Here is a 21,724-nt window from a genome sequence, read left to right as displayed (position 1 = left end):
CAGAGCAAGGGATGCGGATGGAGAAGACGCGGAGACAGGGGTCCTTGCCAGTCATGAAGGGCTTCACACTCTAAGCTAAAAAGCCTGGACTGTCTCTTGCAGGCGCCCACTCAGGAGACTACTCATATCCCAAGTGAGAGAAGATGAGAGTTTCAACTACTGTGGTGGCGAAGCAAACGGAGAGGAGAAACATTTTGTAGATTTAGGGACAGAATCAGCAGGGCTTGGATTTACAGGGGCAAGGGAGAGTTGTGCAAACCGCAAATAAGATAGATGATGACGCCACCAATAAAACAGAAAAAAGTGGTATTTAAAGGCGTGTTATGGGGATAAGGTCAATACTTGTATATACTGGATTTTAAATACTTGTAAGAGTCATAAGTGGAAAATGTTCAGAAAGTGGCTGGAAATATAGGTTCTTTTAAAATTTTTTACCTTAAGAAAGCACTCTGAGACAGGAAGTAAAGACATAGGAATCATCATACAAATGGCTGTCAAGTTAAAGGAATGAATAAAAATGGGCCAGGCAGAGGGTATAAAATAAGAGACTGAACCTGTAACTGAGTCTCTAATCCTGAAGAAGTACCACTATGGTCTAAATGTTTCTGTCCCCCTCAAATTCATAGGTTGAAATCCTAACCTACGGATTAGGAAGTGTAGCCTTTGGGAGGTACTTAAGTCATGAGGCTGGAACCTACAAGGATGGGATTAGTGCTGTAGAAAAGAGGCTCCAGAGAGATCCTTAGTCCCCTCCACCACGTGAGGACACAGAGAGAAGGCGCCATCTCTGAACCACAAAGTGAACTCCCAACAGAAACCACTCCGAATCTACCAGTGCCATGATCTTGGACTTCCCAGCCTCCAAAACTGTGAGAAATAACTTTCTGTTGTTTATAAGCTATCCAGTCTGTGGTACTCTGTTATAGCAGTCCAAACATGTTATAGTAGCCCGAATGGACTAAGACAAGTTCCAACATTTTCTTATTCCTGAAACGTCTCCCGTTTTAAATATACTCTCCAGGGCATGACATGCCTTCAATCACCACTTTGTATCTAATAATTTACATATGAGTTTGTCAAAAATGCACAGTAACGTATTTTTTATTACCTTCTCCAGTGACAGAATTTCAGTCTCCTGATAATATTGCCTGTTCTGGGAAAGAAAAGCCACCACCTCCATCAAAGCTTGCTGAGTACAATTCAGACTGAGCCGTGTTTGTTCTTCATCATCACTCCTAGAAAAAAAGTCACTTCCTGGTTTAGGATAAATATAAACAATGTATTTAAAAGAATCCATAGTTTACAACCTCCTATAATAGGAGATTGGATTTATATGGAATTTAGGATTTAATTCCAAGCCAAACTATTTTCTAGAATAGTGTTTCTCAAACTTTCACATGCATCAGAATCATCTCGTGGCCTTATTAAAACAGACTGCCGGGCCCTACCCCCCGAGTTTCTAATTCAGTAGGTCTGAGTGGGGGCTAAGAATTGATCTTTCTAACAAGTTCCAGGTGACGCTGATGTGGCTGGTCCAGGGACCTCACTTTGAAACCCCTGTTCTAGAACAGTTCTCAGTCCTGGTTGTGCATCAGAAATCTCCTGCTGGCTTCTTAAGATAACAGCTGCTGGACCCTTCTATAGATCCAGTGAAACAGAACATCTATGAATGGGGCTGGGGCAAACTGAATTTTTGTAAAGCCCTAGAAAAGTTAGTTTTCAAACATCACTGAATACAAGAATCTCCTGGACAGATTCTCAGGCAAACCCCATTCTAATTACACAGATCTAGGATAAAGCCAAAAATCTGCATTTTTCATAAGCACCCGTTAGCAATGATTCAGAGGTCCCTGAATCACCCTTTAAAAAGCAAGGCCCTTAAAAAAAAATTAAAAAATAAATAAATAAATAAATAAAGCAATGCCCTTGGGAATTCCCTGGTGGTTCTGTGGTTAGAACTCGGTGCTTTCACTGCTGAGGTCCGGGTTCAACCCCTTCAATCCCTGGATCCCTGGTTGGGGAACTAAGATCCTGCAAGCCGTGGGGCGCAGCCCAAAAAAAAAAACCAAAAAACCAATGCCCCAGAGCTTCTCCAAAAAAACTAGCATCAAGAAAATTTTATATTTAACCATAAACTCTAAATATAATCATAGAATTCTAGAACTAAGACACCTTACAAGATAATGTGGAAGTGTAGTTTCAACACTGGAACCATCTGCAGAGATTTGAAAAGAAAAAGCAAAAACAATGCCTGGCCCCCAATCTAATGGTAAATCCCAGATATTACCTGTAATATGGAGAAACTGGAACCAAACTAAATGTGCATCAGTTTTTTAAAAAGTCCATCAGTTAGGAAGAGGAATACTTCAAGAAATTACAGTACATTCATAATAAACACTGCGTAGCAATTAAAAAGAGAGATGTACATGGAAAGATTTCTAAGACATCTTAAGTTAAAAAGGCAAATACAGCATACCATTTAATTAAGAAAGCAATGAATAAGACAAAACTACACATTTCTTTGTGTCCCTATACGTGTTTGGAAAGATACCCACTTCTCTGAAAACAAAGGAAAAGACAACTTGAGTTGAAGATACCGGGATTGAGTAGAGGGGACAAGGAGAACTTTTGTATTGCTTAAATTTTTCATGCTTTATTTGTATAGTTTTAATTTCAGTATTTGCACAGTATTTCAGTACGGTAAAAGACACCATGACTGGAACCTATGCAAAATCTCATAAACAATTTTTCTTAAGATTCTTGGAATTCCCCAATATTATTAGAGGACATTTACTATGATTTTACTATAATGTATCTACACTTAAAAACCACTTATCAAAGAGTCACTTTTTGGTGTAGCCCGATATAGATTTCCATTTTAGCTTTGTGCAGTGGCAGTATCGTAGCCAACGGGGTTTACCCAAGGTGCGATTATTGCAATAGATTTCCACTTTATAAAAAAGTCATTATATCTATCTTTTTTTTTTTTTTAACAATTATTAAGTCCTAGTTTTATATAACTTGTCTTTTACGATGCTTTAGTAGGTATTAGGGTAAATCAGCCCCCCAAAAAATCTCTAATGAAGCAACATTATTATTTTTTAATTAATTTATTTATTTATTTTTGGCTGCACTGGGTCTTTGTTGCTGTGCAGCAACCGGGGGCCTCTCTCGCTGCGGAGCACGGGCTCTAGGCGCGCGGGCTTCTCACTGCGGGGGCCTCTCTCGCTGCGGAGCACGGGCTCTAGGCGCGCGGGCTTCTCACTGCGGGGGCCTCTCTCGCTGCGGAGCACGGGCTCTAGGCGCGCGGGCTTCTCACTGCGGGGGCCTCTCTCGCTGCGGAGCACGGGCTCTAGGCGCGCGGGCTTCTCACTGCGGGGGCCGCTCTCGCTGCGGAGCACGGGCTCTAGGCGCGCGGGCTTCTCACTGCGGGGGCCTCTCTCGCTGCGGAGCACGGGCTCTAGGCGCGCGGGCTTCTCACTGCGGGGGCCTCTCTCGCTGCGGAGCACGGGCTCTAGGCGCGCGGGCTTCTCACTGCGGGGGCCTCTCTCGCTGCGGAGCACGGGCTCTAGGCGCGCGGGCTTCTCACTGCGGGGGCCTCTCTCGCTGCGGAGCACGGGCTCTAGGCGCGCGGGCTTCTCACTGCGGGGGCCTCTCTCGCTGCGGAGCACGGGCTCTAGGCGCGCGGGCTTCTCACTGCGGGGGCCTCTCTCGCTGCGGAGCACGGGCTCTAGGCGCGCGGGCTTCTCACTGCGGGGGCCTCTCTCGCTGCGGAGCACGGGCTCTAGGCGCGCGGGCTTCTCACTGCGGGGGCCTCTCTCGCTGCGGAGCACGGGCTCTAGGCGCGCGGGCTTCTCACTGCGGGGGCCGCTCTCGCTGCGGAGCACGGGCTCTAGGCGCGCGGGCTTCTCACTGCGGGGGCCTCTCTCGCTGCGGAGCACGGGCTCTAGGCGCGCGGGCTTCTCACTGCGGGGGCCTCTCTCGCTGCGGAGCACGGGCTCTAGGCGCGCGGGCTTCTCACTGCGGGGGCCTCTCTCGCTGCGGAGCACGGGCTCTAGGCGCGCGGGCTTCTCACTGCGGGGGCCGCTCTCGCTGCGGAGCACGGGCTCTAGGCGCGCGGGCTTCTCACTGCGGGGGCCGCTCTCGCTGCGGAGCACGGGCTCTAGGCGCGCGGGCTTCTCACTGCGGGGGCCGCTCTCGCTGCGGAGCACGGGCTCTAGGCGCGCGGGCTTCTCACTGCGGGGGCCGCTCTCGCTGCGGAGCACGGGCTCTAGGCGCGCGGGCTTCTCACTGCGGGGGCCTCTCTCGCTGCGGAGCACGGGCTCTAGGCGCGCGGGCTTCTCACTGCGGGGGCCTCTCTCGCTGCGGAGCACGGGCTCTAGGCGCGCGGGCTTCTCACTGCGGGGGCCTCTCTCGCTGCGGAGCACGGGCTCTAGGCGCGCGGGCTTCTCACTGCGGGGGCCTCTCTCGCTGCGGAGCACGGGCTCTAGGCGCGCGGGCTTCTCACTGCGGGGGCCTCTCTCGCTGCGGAGCACGGGCTCTAGGCGCGCGGGCTTCTCACTGCGGGGGCCTCTCTCGCTGCGGAGCACGGGCTCTAGGCGCGCGGGCTTCTCACTGCGGGGGCCTCTCTCGCTGCGGAGCACGGGCTCTAGGCGCGCGGGCTTCTCACTGCGGGGGCCTCTCTCGCTGCGGAGCACGGGCTCTAGGCGCGCGGGCTTCTCACTGCGGGGGCCTCTCTCGCTGCGGAGCACGGGCTCTAGGCGCGCGGGCTTCTCACTGCGGGGGCCTCTCTCGCTGCGGAGCACGGGCTCTAGGCGCGCGGGCTTCTCACTGCGGGGGCCTCTCTCGCTGCGGAGCACGGGCTCTAGGCGCGCGGGCTTCTCACTGCGGGGGCCTCTCTCGCTGCGGAGCACGGGCTCTAGGCGCGCGGGCTTCTCACTGCGGGGGCCTCTCTCGCTGCGGAGCACGGGCTCTAGGCGCGCGGGCTTCTCACTGCGGGGGCCTCTCTCGCTGCGGAGCACGGGCTCTAGGCGCGCGGGCTTCTCACTGCGGGGGCCTCTCTCGCTGCGGAGCACGGGCTCTAGGCGCGCGGGCTTCTCACTGCGGGGGCCTCTCTCGCTGCGGAGCACGGGCTCTAGGCGCGCGGGCTTCTCACTGCGGGGGCCTCTCTCGCTGCGGAGCACGGGCTCTAGGCGCGCGGGCTTCTCACTGCGGGGGCCTCTCTCGCTGCGGAGCACGGGCTCTAGGCGCGCGGGCTTCTCACTGCGGGGGCCTCTCTCGCTGCGGAGCACGGGCTCTAGGCGCGCGGGCTTCTCACTGCGGGGGCCTCTCTCGCTGCGGAGCACGGGCTCTAGGCGCGCGGGCTTCTCACTGCGGGGGCCTCTCTCGCTGCGGAGCACGGGCTCTAGGCGCGCGGGCTTCTCACTGCGGGGGCCTCTCTCGCTGCGGAGCACGGGCTCTAGGCGCGCGGGCTTCTCACTGCGGGGGCCTCTCTCGCTGCGGAGCACGGGCTCTAGGCGCGCGGGCTTCTCACTGCGGGGGCCTCTCTCGCTGCGGAGCACGGGCTCTAGGCGCGCGGGCTTCTCACTGCGGGGGCCTCTCTCGCTGCGGAGCACGGGCTCTAGGCGCGCGGGCTTCTCACTGCGGGGGCCTCTCTCGCTGCGGAGCACGGGCTCTAGGCGCGCGGGCTTCTCACTGCGGGGGCCTCTCTCGCTGCGGAGCACGGGCTCTAGGCGCGCGGGCTTCTCACTGCGGGGGCCTCTCTCGCTGCGGAGCACGGGCTCTAGGCGCGCGGGCTTCTCACTGCGGGGGCCTCTCTCGCTGCGGAGCACGGGCTCTAGGCGCGCGGGCTTCTCACTGCGGGGGCCTCTCTCGCTGCGGAGCACGGGCTCTAGGCGCGCGGGCTTCTCACTGCGGGGGCCTCTCTCGCTGCGGAGCACGGGCTCTAGGCGCGCGGGCTTCTCACTGCGGGGGCCTCTCTCGCTGCGGAGCACGGGCTCTAGGCGCGCGGGCTTCTCACTGCGGGGGCCTCTCTCGCTGCGGAGCACGGGCTCTAGGCGCGCGGGCTTCTCACTGCGGGGGCCTCTCTCGCTGCGGAGCACGGGCTCTAGGCGCGCGGGCTTCTCACTGCGGTGGCTTCTCTTGCTGCGGAGCATGGGCTCTAGGTGCGCGGGCTTCAGTAGTTGTGGCATGCAGGCTTAGTTGCTACACGGCATGTGGGATCTTCGCGGACCAGGGTTCGAACCCATGTCCCCTGCATTGGCAGGCGGATTCTTAACCCCTGCACCACCAGGGACGTCCCTGAAGCAACATTTTGGTATCTCAGCCCTAATTAAATAAATGATTGACCTTCCAAGAGGCACTTTAATGTATTTTTCTTTTCAAGTGTTTGGGAATCATCATTTGCTGGGAACTGATAAAAGTAAACCTATGGGGACTTCCCTGGTGGTGCAGTGGTTAAGAATCTGCCTGCTAATGCAGGGGACACGGGTTCGAGCCCTGGTCCGGGAAGATCCCACATGCCACGGAGCAACTAAGCCTGTGCGCCACAACTACTGAGCCTGCACTCTAGAGCCCGCGAGCCACAACTACTGAGCCCACGTGCCACAACTAATGAAGTCCGCGTGCCTAGAGCCTGTGCTCTGCAACAAGAGAAGCCACGGCAATGAGAAGCCCGCGCACCACAAGGAAGAGCAGCCCCCGCTCGCCCCAACTAGAGAAAGCCTGCATGTAATGAAGACCCAAAGCAGCCAAAAAAAATAAAATTAATTAATTAATTAACTTTAAAGAAAAAAAAAGTAAACCTATGTTATCAGCATATAACTCGGATATATCTGTATACCCTAAGGTAAAAATAACTTTCAACATTGCCAGGAAGATTAGAAATACTGTAGGATGTGTGGTATAGTCCCTCCCACATAGAAAATAGTCAATAAGTATTACTTATCATTTTTATTGCTTTGAAAAGATCCCATGGTTCTCCTTAGGGACCCGCAGGCAAATGAGAAGTATGCTGCTTTGTAAACCCACCCTAGGAAAGTGATTTGCTGCAAACTTAAATAACAGAGTCATAGAATTTGTAAGAAAGATTCTTACAAATTAATATATACAAAAAGAGGAAACGATATTGTACCTAGCAGAAAAAGAAGTGACAGATACACCTGCAATTCCTTTCACTGTAGAAATGACTTTGTCCAGGTCTTGGGTGTGGGTAACATTGAATTCTACTCTGTGTGTTCCCTCTGTGGGGTAGTCAGGAGCTCTGGAAGCATGGATGGGTCTGGAGGTGCAAACTCCTAGAAAAAAAAAAATTGTCAGAAATTGGAGTTTTTGTGGGTTTATTAAAAAATTAGAAAGATAAACCACTATGGGCAAAACTTCTAAGAAATGAGTATTTTTGAAAAGATTCATTCTCAGATGCTTACATAATATACACACACATACATATCCCTTATATATACATCCAACAATCCCTGTAATTTAGGGATTTAGTACAGACATACAGAATCAAATTTATTTTCAGATTTTTCCATAAGACTCTTAAATATCACAAAAAGTTGGACAAGACTGACTCATGAATTTTTACATAACATATAGAATTGTGACTGCCTAAATTTACTCATGTAAACTATGATTCAAGTTGCAAATGCTCATAATTTACTTGACCACATTAATCCAGATTATATCATCACAGAAGCTTCAGCCCAAAATGAGTAAACTAAAAAGACTTACTAAAAGCTGAAACACATATGCTGAATTCCCTCATTGTGCTGGGCATAAGGACTAATTCAATAAAACTCTATTTGATTGACATATGAAGTATACTTTGGAGAGGTTTGAGCTTTCAGTTCAGTTTAATAAGCGTTTCTGGAGTGCCTGAGTGCCAGGCACTGTGCCACATGAGTAAGGAATCATAAAGCTCCATCAAAAATGAAGATTTCCTATGCTGTCCTTATTCACTAAGGATAAAAATTTCATTTTTCAAATGCAATTTAATTGCCAGATTTCAGCAAGATTATTTTAAAATATATTATATAAAAATAGAATAATGGTCCCCATCCCTAAAACAGTTAAAACACTACTGGAAAGACATTCTAAAATTTCAAAGCACTGGTAGGGAAAATCCTGAATATGAAAGAACAAGAGGCTTCTCACCAAGCCCTTTAGCCAGCCAGTTGTTGACTCCCTGGGGAGCAGCATCATAGGCCGTGTGAGGAGAGTAGATCCCGACTCTGTTCTCCAGCGCCCGGATCACCAGGCGCTCTTTCCAGGTTTTCCAGGTGATGCGCTTCATAGGGCGGAAAATGGGCGGATGGTAGGAGAGAATGAGATCCGCCTTCTTCTGCAGCGCCTCCTCCATCACTTCTTCTGTCAAATCATTGGTTAGGAAGAGCGTGTTTACAGTGTGTGGTGGGCTTGGTTCCACCAGTAATCCAACATTGTCCCAACTCTCAGCAAATGAGAGGGATGCAAAGTCATTCAAGGAGGAAAGGAGAGCCTGTAGATCCATGAAGGAACGGGAAGAACCGCGGATCAGGGAATGGACTAGGCGGACTGCCGTGGGGACCAGGCGTACACGAGATGACAACATGCAGAAGTCAGGTAAAACTGAGTATCTGAAGTCAAAACACAGAAAATGGACCTTTGAGACAGCAAAGCATGTGAGCAAAAGAGCTGTAGTCCTACGTGCCTGGCTTCAAATACTGGCTCTGCCACTTACCGGCACGTGGTATCACAGGTAAGTCATTTAACCTCTCTGAGCTTGTTTTCTCATCTACAAAATGGAGACACTATAACTTACCTCACAGGCCGTCTGGAGGAGTAAATGGATTAATATGTTTAAGTCACCTTGCACAAGCCTGGTGCACAACACACAATTATGTTCCTTCCCTCCTCCCTGCCCCCTCCCATACACCCTTGTTCTTGTTCTCCCCACCCGTGCTTCAACCACCCTTCTCCATTTCTCTAAATATTACCCTTCCTTCCAAGACCCTTTCGACTTCCTAAATAAAGCTTTTCTTGACAAACCTTCCCTTTCAGTGTCTTCCCTCTCCCTGTTCCACCTGCTTTTGCACTAGTTATTCTCATAATATTATATTCCTGTTTGTCTCCCCCAGTACACTAAAGCTACTGGAGGACAGAAACTATCTTTTCTATATCTCAGCATCACCAACATAGGCCAGCACTAAATGCTTACTATACAGACTGACACAGTCCCCCTTCCCCCATCATAGCAGAATTTGGAGTTAGGGTGGTACATACTGACATTAAAAAGTGCTTTATCAAAAGAGTAACAATAGGGGCCTCCCTGGTGGCGCAGTGGTTGAGAGTCCGCCTGCCAATGCAGGGGACGCGGGTTCGAGCCCTGGTCTGGGAAGATCCCACATGCCGCGGAGCAGCTAGGCCCGTGAGCCACAACTGCTGAGCCTACGCGTCTGGAGCCTGTGCTCCGCAACAAGAGAGGCCGCGACAGTGACAGGCCCGCGCATCGCGATGAAGAGTGGCCCCCGCTTGCCACAACTGGAGAAAGCCCTCGCACAGAAACGAAGACCCAACACAGCCATAAATAAATAAATTAATTTAAAAAAAAAAAAAAAAAAAAAAAAAAAAAAAAAAGAGTAACAATAACATATTTAAAAAGTTAATTGTTTTGTATGGACACCAAGGGGGGAAAGTGGCGGGGTGTGGGTGGTGGTGGGATGAACTGGGAGATTGGGATTGACATGTATACACTAATATGTATAAAGAACCTGCTGTATAAAAAATAAATAAAATAAAATTCAAAAAAAAAAATTAGTTAAAAAAAAAAATAGTTAAGTGTTTTATCAGCAGCCAGAACCATGGGATGCACAGGTGAGTCACTCTGTGAATGGGTAGGGTCAAGGCAGGAAAGGGCAGGAGCTGCTGTCCCCGAGCCAACAGCTACCTGCCACACAAAGGCCAGAATCAAGAGGTGGGAGAGGTGAAGATGTAGGGACCCACAAAGTCTGTAAGCCTTGTAGACATCTATATCCAACACAAAAGATAACACTGTCAGCTCCATTCTTAAATTTAGTTATCTATGAACACTTTTGTTTTTGAAGAAAAGCATTTCATGGTATGCAAAATAATTAACAAGAAAGCATAGTTAATTGTAAATTTAATGAAATACTCAACTCAATTTCAAAAGCAAATTTTTTTCAGTATTTGTACGCAGAAATATTTAACATTGGGACTTCCCTGGTGGCACAGTGGTTAAGAATCAGCCTGCCAATGCAGGGGACACGGGTTCGAGCCCTGGTCTGGGAAGATCCCACCTGCCATGAAGCAACTATGCCCATGCGCCACAACTACTGAGCCTGCGCTCTAGAGCCCGTGAGCCACAACTACTGAAGCCCGCATGCCTAGAGCCCGTGCTCTGCAACAAGAGAAGCCACTGCAATGAGAAGCCCGCGCACCGCAACCAAGAGTAGCCCCCACTCGCTGCAACTAGAGAAAAGCCCGCGTGCAGCAACGAAGACCCAACGCAGCCAAAAGTAAAATAAAATAATAAAAAAGAAATATTTAATATTTAATGCACTTATTCAATATACAGTTTGGAGTGAGGTGGAACCACTCGAACCTGGGGTCTTGGAAGATCTTCTAAGGGTCCTTATACCACTTCCACTCTCCTGATTCCACGTCCTGATACTACTCCACTCTCCAGACTCTTCTAAATCTGGCAAGCCCTAAAGGGAAGCTCTAGTGGGCCGCCACGCCGGTTCTGTTACCTACTGTTACATTTGAAGGAGCCCTTGTAAGTAACAAAACACTCCCCATTTCCTACGAAGCTGAGTAGCTTGAAGTCACAATTAAAGAGAATGAGAATGGGAGGCGGCAGAGCATGGTGGGAAGAGCACCGACTCTAAAACCAGACTGACTCCCAAAGCCACAGCTGTCTCAGAGGACTCTACCTCTGCGGTTTCCACCTCTGAAGGATGCAAATAATAGTGCCCAGCTCCCAGCGTGGTTGCAAGATTTAACCGTGAAGCTGGGAACAGTGCCTGGCCTAGAGTCTGCACTGTTTGTTATTAAGATTCATTAGCAAGGCCCACTTTACAGCCTGCAAACTGCGCCCTCTTGTTTCAGTCCCACTTCAGGCCTTTTCTAGGACAATGAAGAGCGCAGGTGGCACGACCGATTAAGTCCGTGAGTTAAGTCCCCGGCCCCTCTAGAGCGCTATGCTCTCCCGCGGCAAGCCGGTTTTCTGCGCCTATCTCCTCCCCTGCCACCTTTCGCTGCAGCAGGACCCTAAACCACAGCCCGCCGCCAAGACCTCAGCTACCCACGCTGGAATTTAACCCGCCCAAGACTCACCAGCCCCGGGAACTCCGCGAGCGCTACTTCCGGTCCTGCGCGGAACTTCCTGGCTTCGTGAAAGGGGCGGGGCGGGGCGGGGCGGGGCGGGGCGGGGCGGGGGAGTCTGCCGGAGGTCGTCCTGCTGATTTTGCGTCTGAGCCCAAGGCGCTTCTAGAGGTTGACCAGAGTTACGCTTCTTGTCCTAGTGTAATTATTAAAAGATAATTATGACCCTTTCATAGTCAAAAGTGTTCCTGGTGGGGAGAAATTAGTGTCTCCCTAGTTCTAGTCGTTTTGGTTTGAGACGGGGGGGAGGGAGGAGGCGAGCAGGTGAGGGGCGTTCTTTCTAATGGGTCCCTTGCTCGACTTCCGGTGGCCTGAAGAAACTAACTTCGAATCGGGCAACTGCGATTGCACCTTTGCTCTTTTAACAACCGCTGTGCTAATCGAAGTGGTTAAGTAAGTATGGGGTAACGTCAGTTATTCTTTCATTCACTTAACTCAAATGCTCGCAGAGCGCTGTGTATGTTAGTTCTTGGGCTGCTTCCAGTGAGTATTCTGTACGGGGAGGGTGTTGTTGAAATAAGACAATTAGTAAAGCATAGAGTATATTAGTGCCAACTGCTATGGAAAAGGAAATCGTTAAGGCAGGTTTAAATAGAGTTATCAGGTCCAGACCAGACTTTTGAGAAGAGACTTGGAGATGAGGAAAATAGCCGTACAGATGTCTGAGTGTACGTGTTCCAAGCAAGGGGAACACCCAGTGCCTAGACCCCAAGGCGGGAATGTACCCGGCCCGTGAAGAGTGGAAGTAGGAGTTGAGGGGCTTGAGACGAGTAGTATGGCCTGATCGCTTCCATAACCGGTTTTTTATTACTTGGGGCAGGATGGGTGCTCATGGAGACTTTTTCTCTTAAATATGCGGTAAAATGAGCAAGTATGAGTTAAGAGAGGGAAATGAATTTAATTCTTTTTTCTTTTGGAAATAGAGGCCCGTTTTTGAACTTCTCTCAGTAAACTGAGAAAGTAACAGTACTTCCTGAAAGCATCAAGAAGAAAAATGGTAAATTTTTACAGAATTCTTATGAATGTCTTTCATTATAAGTAATTTTTAGAAACTCAGTCAAGGGAAATAAAACTGCATGGAAATTTCAGTGACAAAACAGAGCAATGATAATCTGTAGAAGCATACAGTGTAAAGTGATTTCAGATTCTTTATGTTTTTCACTTAAAACACACAGAATTTACCTTTTATGGAAAAAGATTGATACAAGATGGATAGAGATGGAAAGGTGGTGTTGCAGGGTCAGAAGAGCATAGCCAGCTGTGATCATTTTAATTGGATCCTTTTGCTCTTGATCTAAGGTGGACAACTAGAGCCTGAGACAGAAAGACAGCACATGCCCCTTCCCCAACACACACACACACACACACACACACACACCTCCTCCTGCCCTCTGTCTTCAACCTGGTCATGCTCTGACTGCTAGATACTATTGTAAGAAGAGAATTTAAAAAGGAAGCCTCAGAAGTTTTCCACCCTCTCTGGAATGGGGTAACAAAAGGAACATTCTAGCTATCAAAACAACAGATTAAACAAAAAGCAAGCAAGAAGAAGTACTCTGGTTACCTCTGCACATTTACGATCTGAAAACACTGACGCTTTTTATGTCTGTTGTCTTTAGTGGAGAAAGAAATTGTTTTTTAAGTCTCTCGCCATTAAATTACATAAGGGAAATGGTGGAAACTATGTAAAAGTCATTTTCTTACTATTTTTCAATATATATTAATGACTTAGTGAATTGCCATTTAAGTCAGTAATACTAACATAAAAACTGTTTTTAATGCAAGAGGGAAGAGAAATGGGAACATATTGTATATGTATAACTGATTCACTTTGTTATAAAGCAGAAGCTAACACACCATTGTAAGGCAATTATACTTCAATAAAGATGTTTAAAAAAAAAAAACTGTTTTTATTGATGAAAAATTCAAGCTTAAAATGATTATTTCCATCACAATATTTGCTCCCAAATATTTTATCATAGATATCATTTTAACTTAACATTTATATTTCTCCTCTGGAATTTTTTTTCTACTGCTGAAATAAATTTTGAAGAAATACAACTTATCTTTCAGAGTTACTGTGTGGGTGGATCATCTCTGAAATGGTGTTCCTTTCTGTTTTTATTCAGATAGTCATCTTTAATATCTAGTTAGGGAAATGATACAGTGCACAAAGTCACCTGAAGAAATCTCATTCGTTCTCACATTCTCTCTCCTTTTTAGTCGGTGACACTGCATACAGATGTAGGTGATATTAAAATAGAAGTCTTCTGTGAGAGGACACCCAGAACTTGTGAAGTGAGTACCATAATGTATATATAAAAGATGAGTTAATGCAACAGGATAACCACTTTGAAATTGAGTCATCTAACTTAAACAACATCCAAAAAACAAGTTTCTATAAAACTATTGTCAAGAAAAACCTGCAATGATAATTTCTGGTCTAATTTACACTTCTTTTTCTGATGTCAAAGGTGGATCAAAGAAAGGGTAGAGAATTTTTCTCTAACCATAGAGTGGCTGTTATCTTTTTCTTTTGGCTCATTTTCCTCAAGAAATGTAAATAATCATTAGATATTAGGTAAGAGAACTGTTCCATACATTATTTCACTTGTTTAAATGACAAGGTTCTATCCTTGTCATTTAAACAAGGGAAAAAGAGGGAGTTCCCTGGTGGTCCAGTGGTTAGGACTTGGTGCTTTCACTGCCACGGCCCAGGTTCAGTCCCTGGTCGGGGAACTAAGATCCTGCAAGCTTCGTTGCTCAGCCAAAAAAAAAAAGAGAGAGACACAAGAAGGAAAAAGAGTCAGCTATATATATTCATTCATTAAGTAATTTATTTATGGAAGGCTATCTTGCCAGTAACTAGAACTACAGTGATGAACAAGAGACATTCCTTGCTATTGTGGAGCTAGTATTCTACCCAGGAAGATAGGCAAGGGGGCAGATTCATTCTAGAAAAAAAGTAATTCTAGAGGGTAATAACGCTCTGAAGGAAATAAAGTTTTGAGATAGAGAATAATGGGAAAGGATTTATTTAAAAGAAGGTGAGGGCAAGCCTAGCCAAGAAAGTGATATTTTAAAAACTGAGTGTGAAAGGTCATGAAGGCATCTCTCTGGAAGAACTTATAAAAAGAACATTCCAGGTATAGAAATAGCAGGTACAAGGGCCTTAAGGTGGGAAAGCCTGTGTTTTTTGGATGAATTTTCAGAAGCCTGATGGGGTTAACACAGTAAGCAGCAGGGAAGGGGTTATTATCATTATGAGATGTAGAAGTAGGCTAGGTCATGCAGGGCTTGCTAGGCTCTCCTGAGGATTTTGCATTTTATTTCAAGAACAGAAGGAAGCTATTGAAGAGTTTTAGGCAGTGACATTATCCAAAGTAATGCCTAAAAGATATCATTTAAATAGGTTGTTGTAGTGTTTTCAGTAAATACAATTGGCTTTTTTTTTTTTTTTTTTTGGCTGTGTTTGGTCTTTGTTAATGTGCGCAGGCTTTCTCTAGTTGTGGTGAGTGGGCTTCTCATTGCAGTGGCTTCTCTTGTTGTGGAGCATGGTCTCTAGGCGTGCGGGCTCCAGGGCGCAGGCTCAGTAGTTGTGGCACACAGGCTTAGTTGCTCCGCGGCATGTAGGATAATCCTGGACCAGGGCTCGAACCTATGTCCCCTGCATTGGCAGGCAGATTCTTAACCACTGCGCCACCAGGGAAGTCCCTACAGTTGGTTCTTTATCTTAAATATTCTTAAATCTTAAATGGTTCTTATCTTCTGCTACATCATTTCTCAATCATTGTTTTTATTCTCTTCAGAATTTCTTGGCTCTTTGTGCCAGTAATTACTACAATGGCTGTATATTTCATAGAAATATCAAGGGTTTCATGGTTCAAACAGGAGATCCGACAGGTAAGTTATTCCAGTAATACCTAGGGTATATACCTAGGGTATGTAGTGTGAAGAAGAGACTAGACAAAGAATAGAAAAATAAAAGCATGTGGGGTTTTTATAACTTAACTTAGCGAGAAATTTTTAAGCAGAAGCTACTAGCACCAAGCCCTAAAATATGAACAATATTGATAAGGACGGTTTTTGGTTTTTGTAGAGATATTTTATTTTTATGGTTTTTAAAGTTCAATTTTGGTAAGTAAGAGAGGACATACCAAATTTTATTTGTATTTAAAGGGTTATGCTATATAAACTAGCCCTTATGTTTAGAAAATGAACCCTTTTTCAACTTTAATTAAATACTTTTTTTCATTTGTTCATCTTGTAATGTAGGTACTGGAAGAGGAGGTAGCAGTATCTGGGGCAAGAAATTTGAAGATGAATACAGTGAATATCTTAAGGTAAATCCAAAATACTTCAAAATCTTTTTTTTCATGCTGCGTTTATACTTGGAAACTTTGATACATATGTTGTAATAATACAGGTTAAAATAATTAGTAAAGATACTTTTTTGTAGTTTTTGCACACTTGATAAGTGATGTCAGGGAGAAAATATAAGTAGCAGTTCTAGCCTAATATATACTGGAATCTCACCATCACATGAATCTTGACATTAAGTGAGCTCATCTTTGGGTCCAATCTGAAATGTTTAATCAGCAATGTACCTAAGGGGCTTAATGCCTCACTATAAAATTCATGTTGAATGACATGAATGACATGAATCATTGACCTTTTTTTTTTAATTTTTGGCTGCACCTTGTGGCATGCAGGACCTTAGTTCCCCAACCAGGGTTCGAACCCTCACCTCCCGCATTAGAAGGCGGCGTCTTCACTGGAACGCCGGGGAAGTCCCTCATTGGCATTTTTTTTGAGAGTGGAGAGGAGAGACTATCAGACCTCCTGCTTGCAATATTGCCTATTACCAATCTCCAACTTTTACCATCTTCTCTGAGATGTTTGAATCCTGTATTAACTTAATGTCTGTGGTAGATCTCAACTAGGTCAAAGAGAAGTGCATATAAATAAATCTTCATCATAGTAAAATTAGATATTTATACTTCCTTTTTTTTTGTATTTTTCAAACTTTCTAAAAATTAAAAAACTAGTACATGCCAATTTTTAAAAAAATCAGTTCCATTCCCCAGAGATGACATGAGTTAACAATTTATTGTGTGGCCTTTCAAACTTGTATCTGCATAGAATGATAAGTTTATAATTAGAAAAAAAGACATCAGTTCTCCTCAATCAGAATATGTAATTTTGTATGTTATTTTTCAGTTATAGTAAAATATACTCAGCAAAACTTCTGAAAAATATTCGTTGCAGTGTTTATCTCTGGATGGTGACTAGGAGTAATTTATCCTTTTGCTTTTCTATCATGAAGAAATATTGTTACAGAGTTGGGGTTAGGAGGTGATAGATTGTTTAAAAAGTCATCCTTTTTCTGAATTGGAAATGAAATGATTTTTTAGGCATTAATGAATGACTGCTTCCTTGGTAGTAATCTGTCATCCTATGCCAGTGGTTTTCAAACTTTGCTGTTACAGATTCACCTGTGGAAGTTTTAAAACTGTAAAAGATTAGGGCCTTACCTCCCTAAGTCTAGAGAAAAAGTCAGTAGAACTGATTAGGACCTCGGCTGTATTTTAAGGTTCCCTGGTGATTCCTAGACAGACAAGGTTAAGAACTATTTTCTTATATACCAGACTTGAGGATGCGTATTGAATATTCACGTACTCTAACCCAGAAATTCCATTCCCACATGTTTACCCTAGAGAAATTCATGTACATGTGCACTAGGAAGCATGTACAAGAGTGTTCCTAGAGTACTATTGGTAATAACAAAAGTCTAGAAACAATGTCTGTTGATCTTTGAATGGACAAATTGTAGTATATTCAGAAGTAAAATGTTATACAGTGAAAGAAATCAGAACTACAGCTATGTATACATGTATGAATCTTAGAAACATAATGTTAAGTGTAGAAATCATTTCCCAGAAGACTACAAATAGTATGATACTATTTTATAGAGCTCAGAAACAAGCAAAAGGAAACAATATATTGTATAGGCATGTATTGAATGTAAAGATATCAGAACACAGGTTACCTCTTGGAGAGGCTGAAGTAATAGCTGAGAGGAGCACATAGGCATATGCAACAGTTTGGTAAATTTTAATTCTTAAAACTTGGAAATAGGTTAATGGGTGCTTATTTTATTAAGTTGTAAGTGGTACATATATTCTTATGTATGTATCAAACACTACATATGTTATTAGTAGTCACCTTTTAGGGAACAGTAAAGCATTAATATCTCTATGAAGCTGCATCTCTGTAGCTTGTCTCATTAGTGTCCCCTGATGAATAGCTAAAGATAGAGTAATCATTGGAGTTACTTATAGTGTATTTTATATTTGGGCATCTCCCTGTAAGACAGTTCTGTCTGTCTTCAATCTTATCAGTAAAGTCCTTTTAATTCCTGTACACAGTCCCTTGTATAGCAAATAGTATCATGAATATGAGAGCTAGACAAGGCCTTCCTTAGATCATCCAGTCCTGGGGTTATAAACTGACTGCCCATGGATGGAAGACCCACAGATGCATTCTCTATGGCCATTGGTTTAAAAAAATTGTAAACGTCATGAGGCAAGAGCTACACTATTCCTTTTGCCAGGCTCCACCATTCCCTAATGTTTACATTCTGCCCAATTATCAATTTATTATCTGGTAACCCTTGTGAGCATTTGAATTATGAATAAACCCCTGAATTAGTCCAACCTCCCTTGTTTTACAGATAAAGAAACTAGCCAGAGTCCAGTGTATATGTGAAGAGATTATGGGGATTTTGGTTTTGTTGTCTGCCTGATCATTTCATGCCAGCACACTGTTCCTTAATATAAATGTAAGGATTATTTCTATTATACATTGGTATTGCCAAAAGTGTTTGTGGCTCTGCTTCTCCAAAGATGAAATTAATTGGGGAATATGATTTGATATATAACAACTTAAATACAAGTTTCCAGAGGTACAGATAATACAGAAACTGAACATTTGGATTAGCCCTGCTGGAAGCTGATTACATGTTTTCTTGATCCCTTAAATACTGGGAAGGTAGAGTGCACGTCTTGTTTCAGTCCTTTATTTGGAATACTTATGTAAAAACAGTTAATACTTTGGTCTTTCTTTTTCAGCACAGCGTTAGAGGTGTTGTATCTATGGCTAATAATGGCCCAAACACCAATGGATCACAGTTCTTCATCACCTATGGGAAGCAGCCACATCTGGACATGAAATACACAGTATTTGGAAAGTGAGTATTCTGGTTATGGTTTTCTTTGGAATTTCAATGCAAAGGATGCATATGAGTGGCTGTGATCATAGCATAACTAATACTCAAAGAGCAGTATGAGAGCTAAACGTACCTGAAATTTAAGTCCACCACGTAACAGCCCTGTGACCTTGGGAAACCTACAACCTCTCTGAGCCTCAGTTTTCTTATTTTGTAAAAGAAGGGCCAGTACTATTTTTTCAGGATCATTATGCAAGTTAACAGTATGTATCTGTTTTCATTAAGAATAGCATCTTGCATCAACTAACACATCTGAAAAACAGTTGCTTAAACAAGATGGACTGGGATGGTGGTTCTGTTATATCACCGGTGTTCCAGGTGCCTCTGTCTGTCTTCTCAACCGTCTTTAGCTGTCATTCTGAAGCTCACTTCATGGCCATAACTTGGGCAGCACAGCCCCAGTCGGAACAGTTGTACTCCAGTCAGGAAGAAGGAGGAAGGGCAAAGGTGCTGGCCAGCTGAGTCAGCCCCTTTCTCAAGAGCTTTCCTGGAAAGCCCAGAACTTACCTACAAGGGAGGGTAGGCAGTGTTTCTTAGCCAGACGTATTGCCACTCGCAATAAAACCAGGCCTCTGTGAATAAGAAGAAGGGGAGATTGGATCCTAGGGAGTGTTTAGCAGTCTCTGCAATAATATCCATTACAAGCACTCTACCTGGGAATTGCTTTTATAAATCAACAGAAAGTCAGTTTGTCAACAAATATTTACTATGCTTAATAAACCAAGGCACAGTTTTAGAGTTTGTTTTATTTAACACTTTGAATGCCAAGCTAGGTTAATTAAAAATAGAAGAGTCTACAACTTTTCTTTTCTATTCCATATACATGTCTAATTTATAGATTAATAATAATCAATGAAAAGGAATATTATAGCCTTTAGTAGTTATATTATAGCCTTTAGGCCCTAATCTTTTATAGTTTTAAAACTTCCACAGGCTTCACTAATTGGCGTGTCTTCGTTGCTCAGGGGCCACGCTAACCTTCTCTGTATCATTCCAATTTTAGTATACGTGCTGCCGAAGCGAGCACCAGACTCCCTTTTTTTTCTTTTCTCCCTTAACCCACCATTCAGAATTATTGATTAGTAATTACCAGGACTTATCTTACTGGATTGGTAAAAAAACTGTAGAGTTTAGAACAAGGATTCTTAATCTTTGGTCCAGTACCTCCTTGAAATTGTTTTGTATATATGCACATACATTTTTCTGAGAAAAAGGGTACATAGCTTTCCACTGGTTCTCAAAGGGGCCCATGTCCCAGATACTTAACTAGGCTTACTTGCCTCAGTTCTACATGCCCTTTTTTGCCTGAGATCTGTTTCTTGTACCCTCTTTTTCTCTTACTGACCCAGAAGGTGGGAAAGCCTTTATTTATTTAGTTAGTTAGTTAGTTTTTACTGGAGTATAGTTGCTTTACAATATTGTGTTAGTTTCTACTGTACAGCAAAATGAATCAATGATACATATACTTATATCCCCTCTTTTTTAGATTTCCTTCCCATGGGAAAGCATTTAAAACTTATAATTTCAAGACCTTAATTGTCCTACATTTGGGTGTAAAATCCAAAGGTTTGGTTATAGTATCACTTTAGTGGAAATGTAAAACAAAATGGAAATCTTATCTTTTTTTAAGTACATAGTATGTCTTAGGAATTGATTTGAATTGCACTAGGAAGTATAATCTAAAAAACCACTTTTTCTTAGCAAATGTTTTAGACTAACTTTCTAGAACATATTAGAAGGATAGCTCTCAATATATATATATTTTTTCTTGATAGAAACATGAAGTGGGCTTGCTGGAAGTGGGCTTAACTGTTGATCTTCTCTTCTCCTATTCTGAATATTGTTTTTTGTTGTCCAGAAGCAAAAAATAAAAACACCGTATTTAAACAATAAAGTGCAAAGAGGCCACCCACTTCAGGACCTTCAGTGTAGGGCAGTACTGATAATACTAGTGTCATCCTTACATGCTTTCTCCAGGTTTTTCCTATAACAAAGAAAACCTTATGACTGGTTATATTGGCCCCATTTGTAGCTATTCCATGTGAATGAGGCCGAATGCAATGTTTAGATACTTTGGTGGGAATATTCCTGCCCATTGCTATTGTTGTCTAAAGGCATAAAAATGAATTTTTGTTTCTGAATTTTGGCCCCTACCTATGGCAGGAAATCAAAGCGATATTTTATTGTACACTCAACTGGAGAATTCAAAGAACTATGAGACATGGTGAGAGACTGTAATTGCTATAGGTATTTGGATATTATGTTTCCATCTCAGGATATTTTCCAACATTATATTGTTTCTCTTTCAGGGTAATAGATGGTCTGGAGACTCTAGATGAACTGGAGAAGTTACCAGTAAATGAGAAGACATATCGACCTCTTAATGATGTACACATTAAGGACATAACTATTCATGCCAACCCATTTGCTCAGTAGCTATAATAGACCTGGACAAATACTTGGCAAACTACTCAAGGAACACACCTATTATGGTTTACCCAGTTTTAATTATGTCAGAGATTGTATCATTATACAACTTGTTTACAACTAAGATCTACTTGTTTACAGCTAAGATCTTCTATGAGTTGGTGGTACCAAGGGAAGCCAAACAGCTTTAACTCCTATTCTTAGAGGATATTCTTTACTGTAACTTTTTTTTTTCACACACACACACACACACACACACACACACACACACACACACACACTGTATTTTATTTTTACAAGAGATAAATAGACCGACACCAAGCATTGTACAGGGATGACCACAACAAAAGCAACAATGATTGCAATTACCAAACATGAAACACACTCATACTATGTCATAATATTGACATTCAGTCCAGTAATCCTCCACTGTTAACAGCTCCTTTACTTTGCAGTAAAAATTGATTTGTATATTCTTTGCCTCTGAGTCCTTGTGGGATTTTTTTTTTTTAATTCAAACAGAAAGTCACAAAAATTATACTCATCCTCATCAGTTCACTCAGTCCCATGTAATTAATTTTTTTTTCATCGTGATCTTTTGTTAGCACTTTTATGAGTTCATCAGTT

At 44.2% G+C, this 21,724-nt stretch overlaps 2 protein-coding genes across 8 annotated transcripts in view; one reads left to right on the top strand and one right to left on the bottom strand.

The window, feature by feature from the left end:
* NIF3L1 (NGG1 interacting factor 3 like 1) overlaps positions 1-11,419 on the bottom strand; it is a 17,470-nt gene extending 6,051 nt beyond the window's left edge. For 2 of the 5 annotated variants that reach the window (XM_082397137.1, XM_082397141.1), the window contains exons 1-4: positions 10,572-11,328; positions 8,155-8,615; positions 7,133-7,295; positions 1,109-1,235 (exon numbers count right to left, since the gene is read on the bottom strand). In XM_082397137.1, coding sequence (XP_082253263.1) covers positions 1,109-1,235; positions 7,133-7,295; positions 8,155-8,590 — 726 coding nt within the window. In that variant the 5' untranslated portion in view covers positions 8,591-8,615; positions 10,572-11,328. The other 3 variants (XM_082397139.1, XM_082397138.1, XM_082397140.1) reach the window with 3 other exon arrangements.
* A 9-nt stretch (positions 11,420-11,428) lies between these two features.
* On the top strand, positions 11,429-21,601 carry PPIL3 (peptidylprolyl isomerase like 3). 3 transcript variants are annotated; one of them, XM_082397194.1, is made up of 7 exons: positions 11,429-11,523; positions 12,306-12,379; positions 13,606-13,680; positions 15,192-15,285; positions 15,658-15,725; positions 18,513-18,631; positions 20,980-21,601. In XM_082397194.1, exons 2-7 carry the CDS (start codon positions 12,377-12,379, stop codon positions 21,104-21,106), a joined length of 486 nt encoding a protein of 161 aa, XP_082253320.1. In that variant the 5' UTR covers positions 11,429-11,523; positions 12,306-12,376; the 3' UTR covers positions 21,107-21,601. The 3 variants fall into 3 exon arrangements, with proteins under 3 accessions (XP_082253320.1, XP_082253319.1, XP_082253321.1); XM_082397193.1 differs by having other exon boundaries at positions 11,429-11,775; XM_082397195.1 differs by having other exon boundaries at positions 11,442-11,493.
* Positions 21,602-21,724: the final 123 nt, after the last annotated feature.

The sequence above is a fragment of the Balaenoptera borealis genome (assembly GCF_965194805.1).
Source record: "Balaenoptera borealis genome assembly, chromosome: 6".
In the NCBI taxonomy this organism is placed as follows: domain Eukaryota; kingdom Metazoa; phylum Chordata; class Mammalia; order Artiodactyla; family Balaenopteridae; genus Balaenoptera; species Balaenoptera borealis.
The sequence above is the reverse complement of the archived record's forward strand: the minus strand, read 5'-3'. Positions and strand labels throughout refer to the sequence as shown.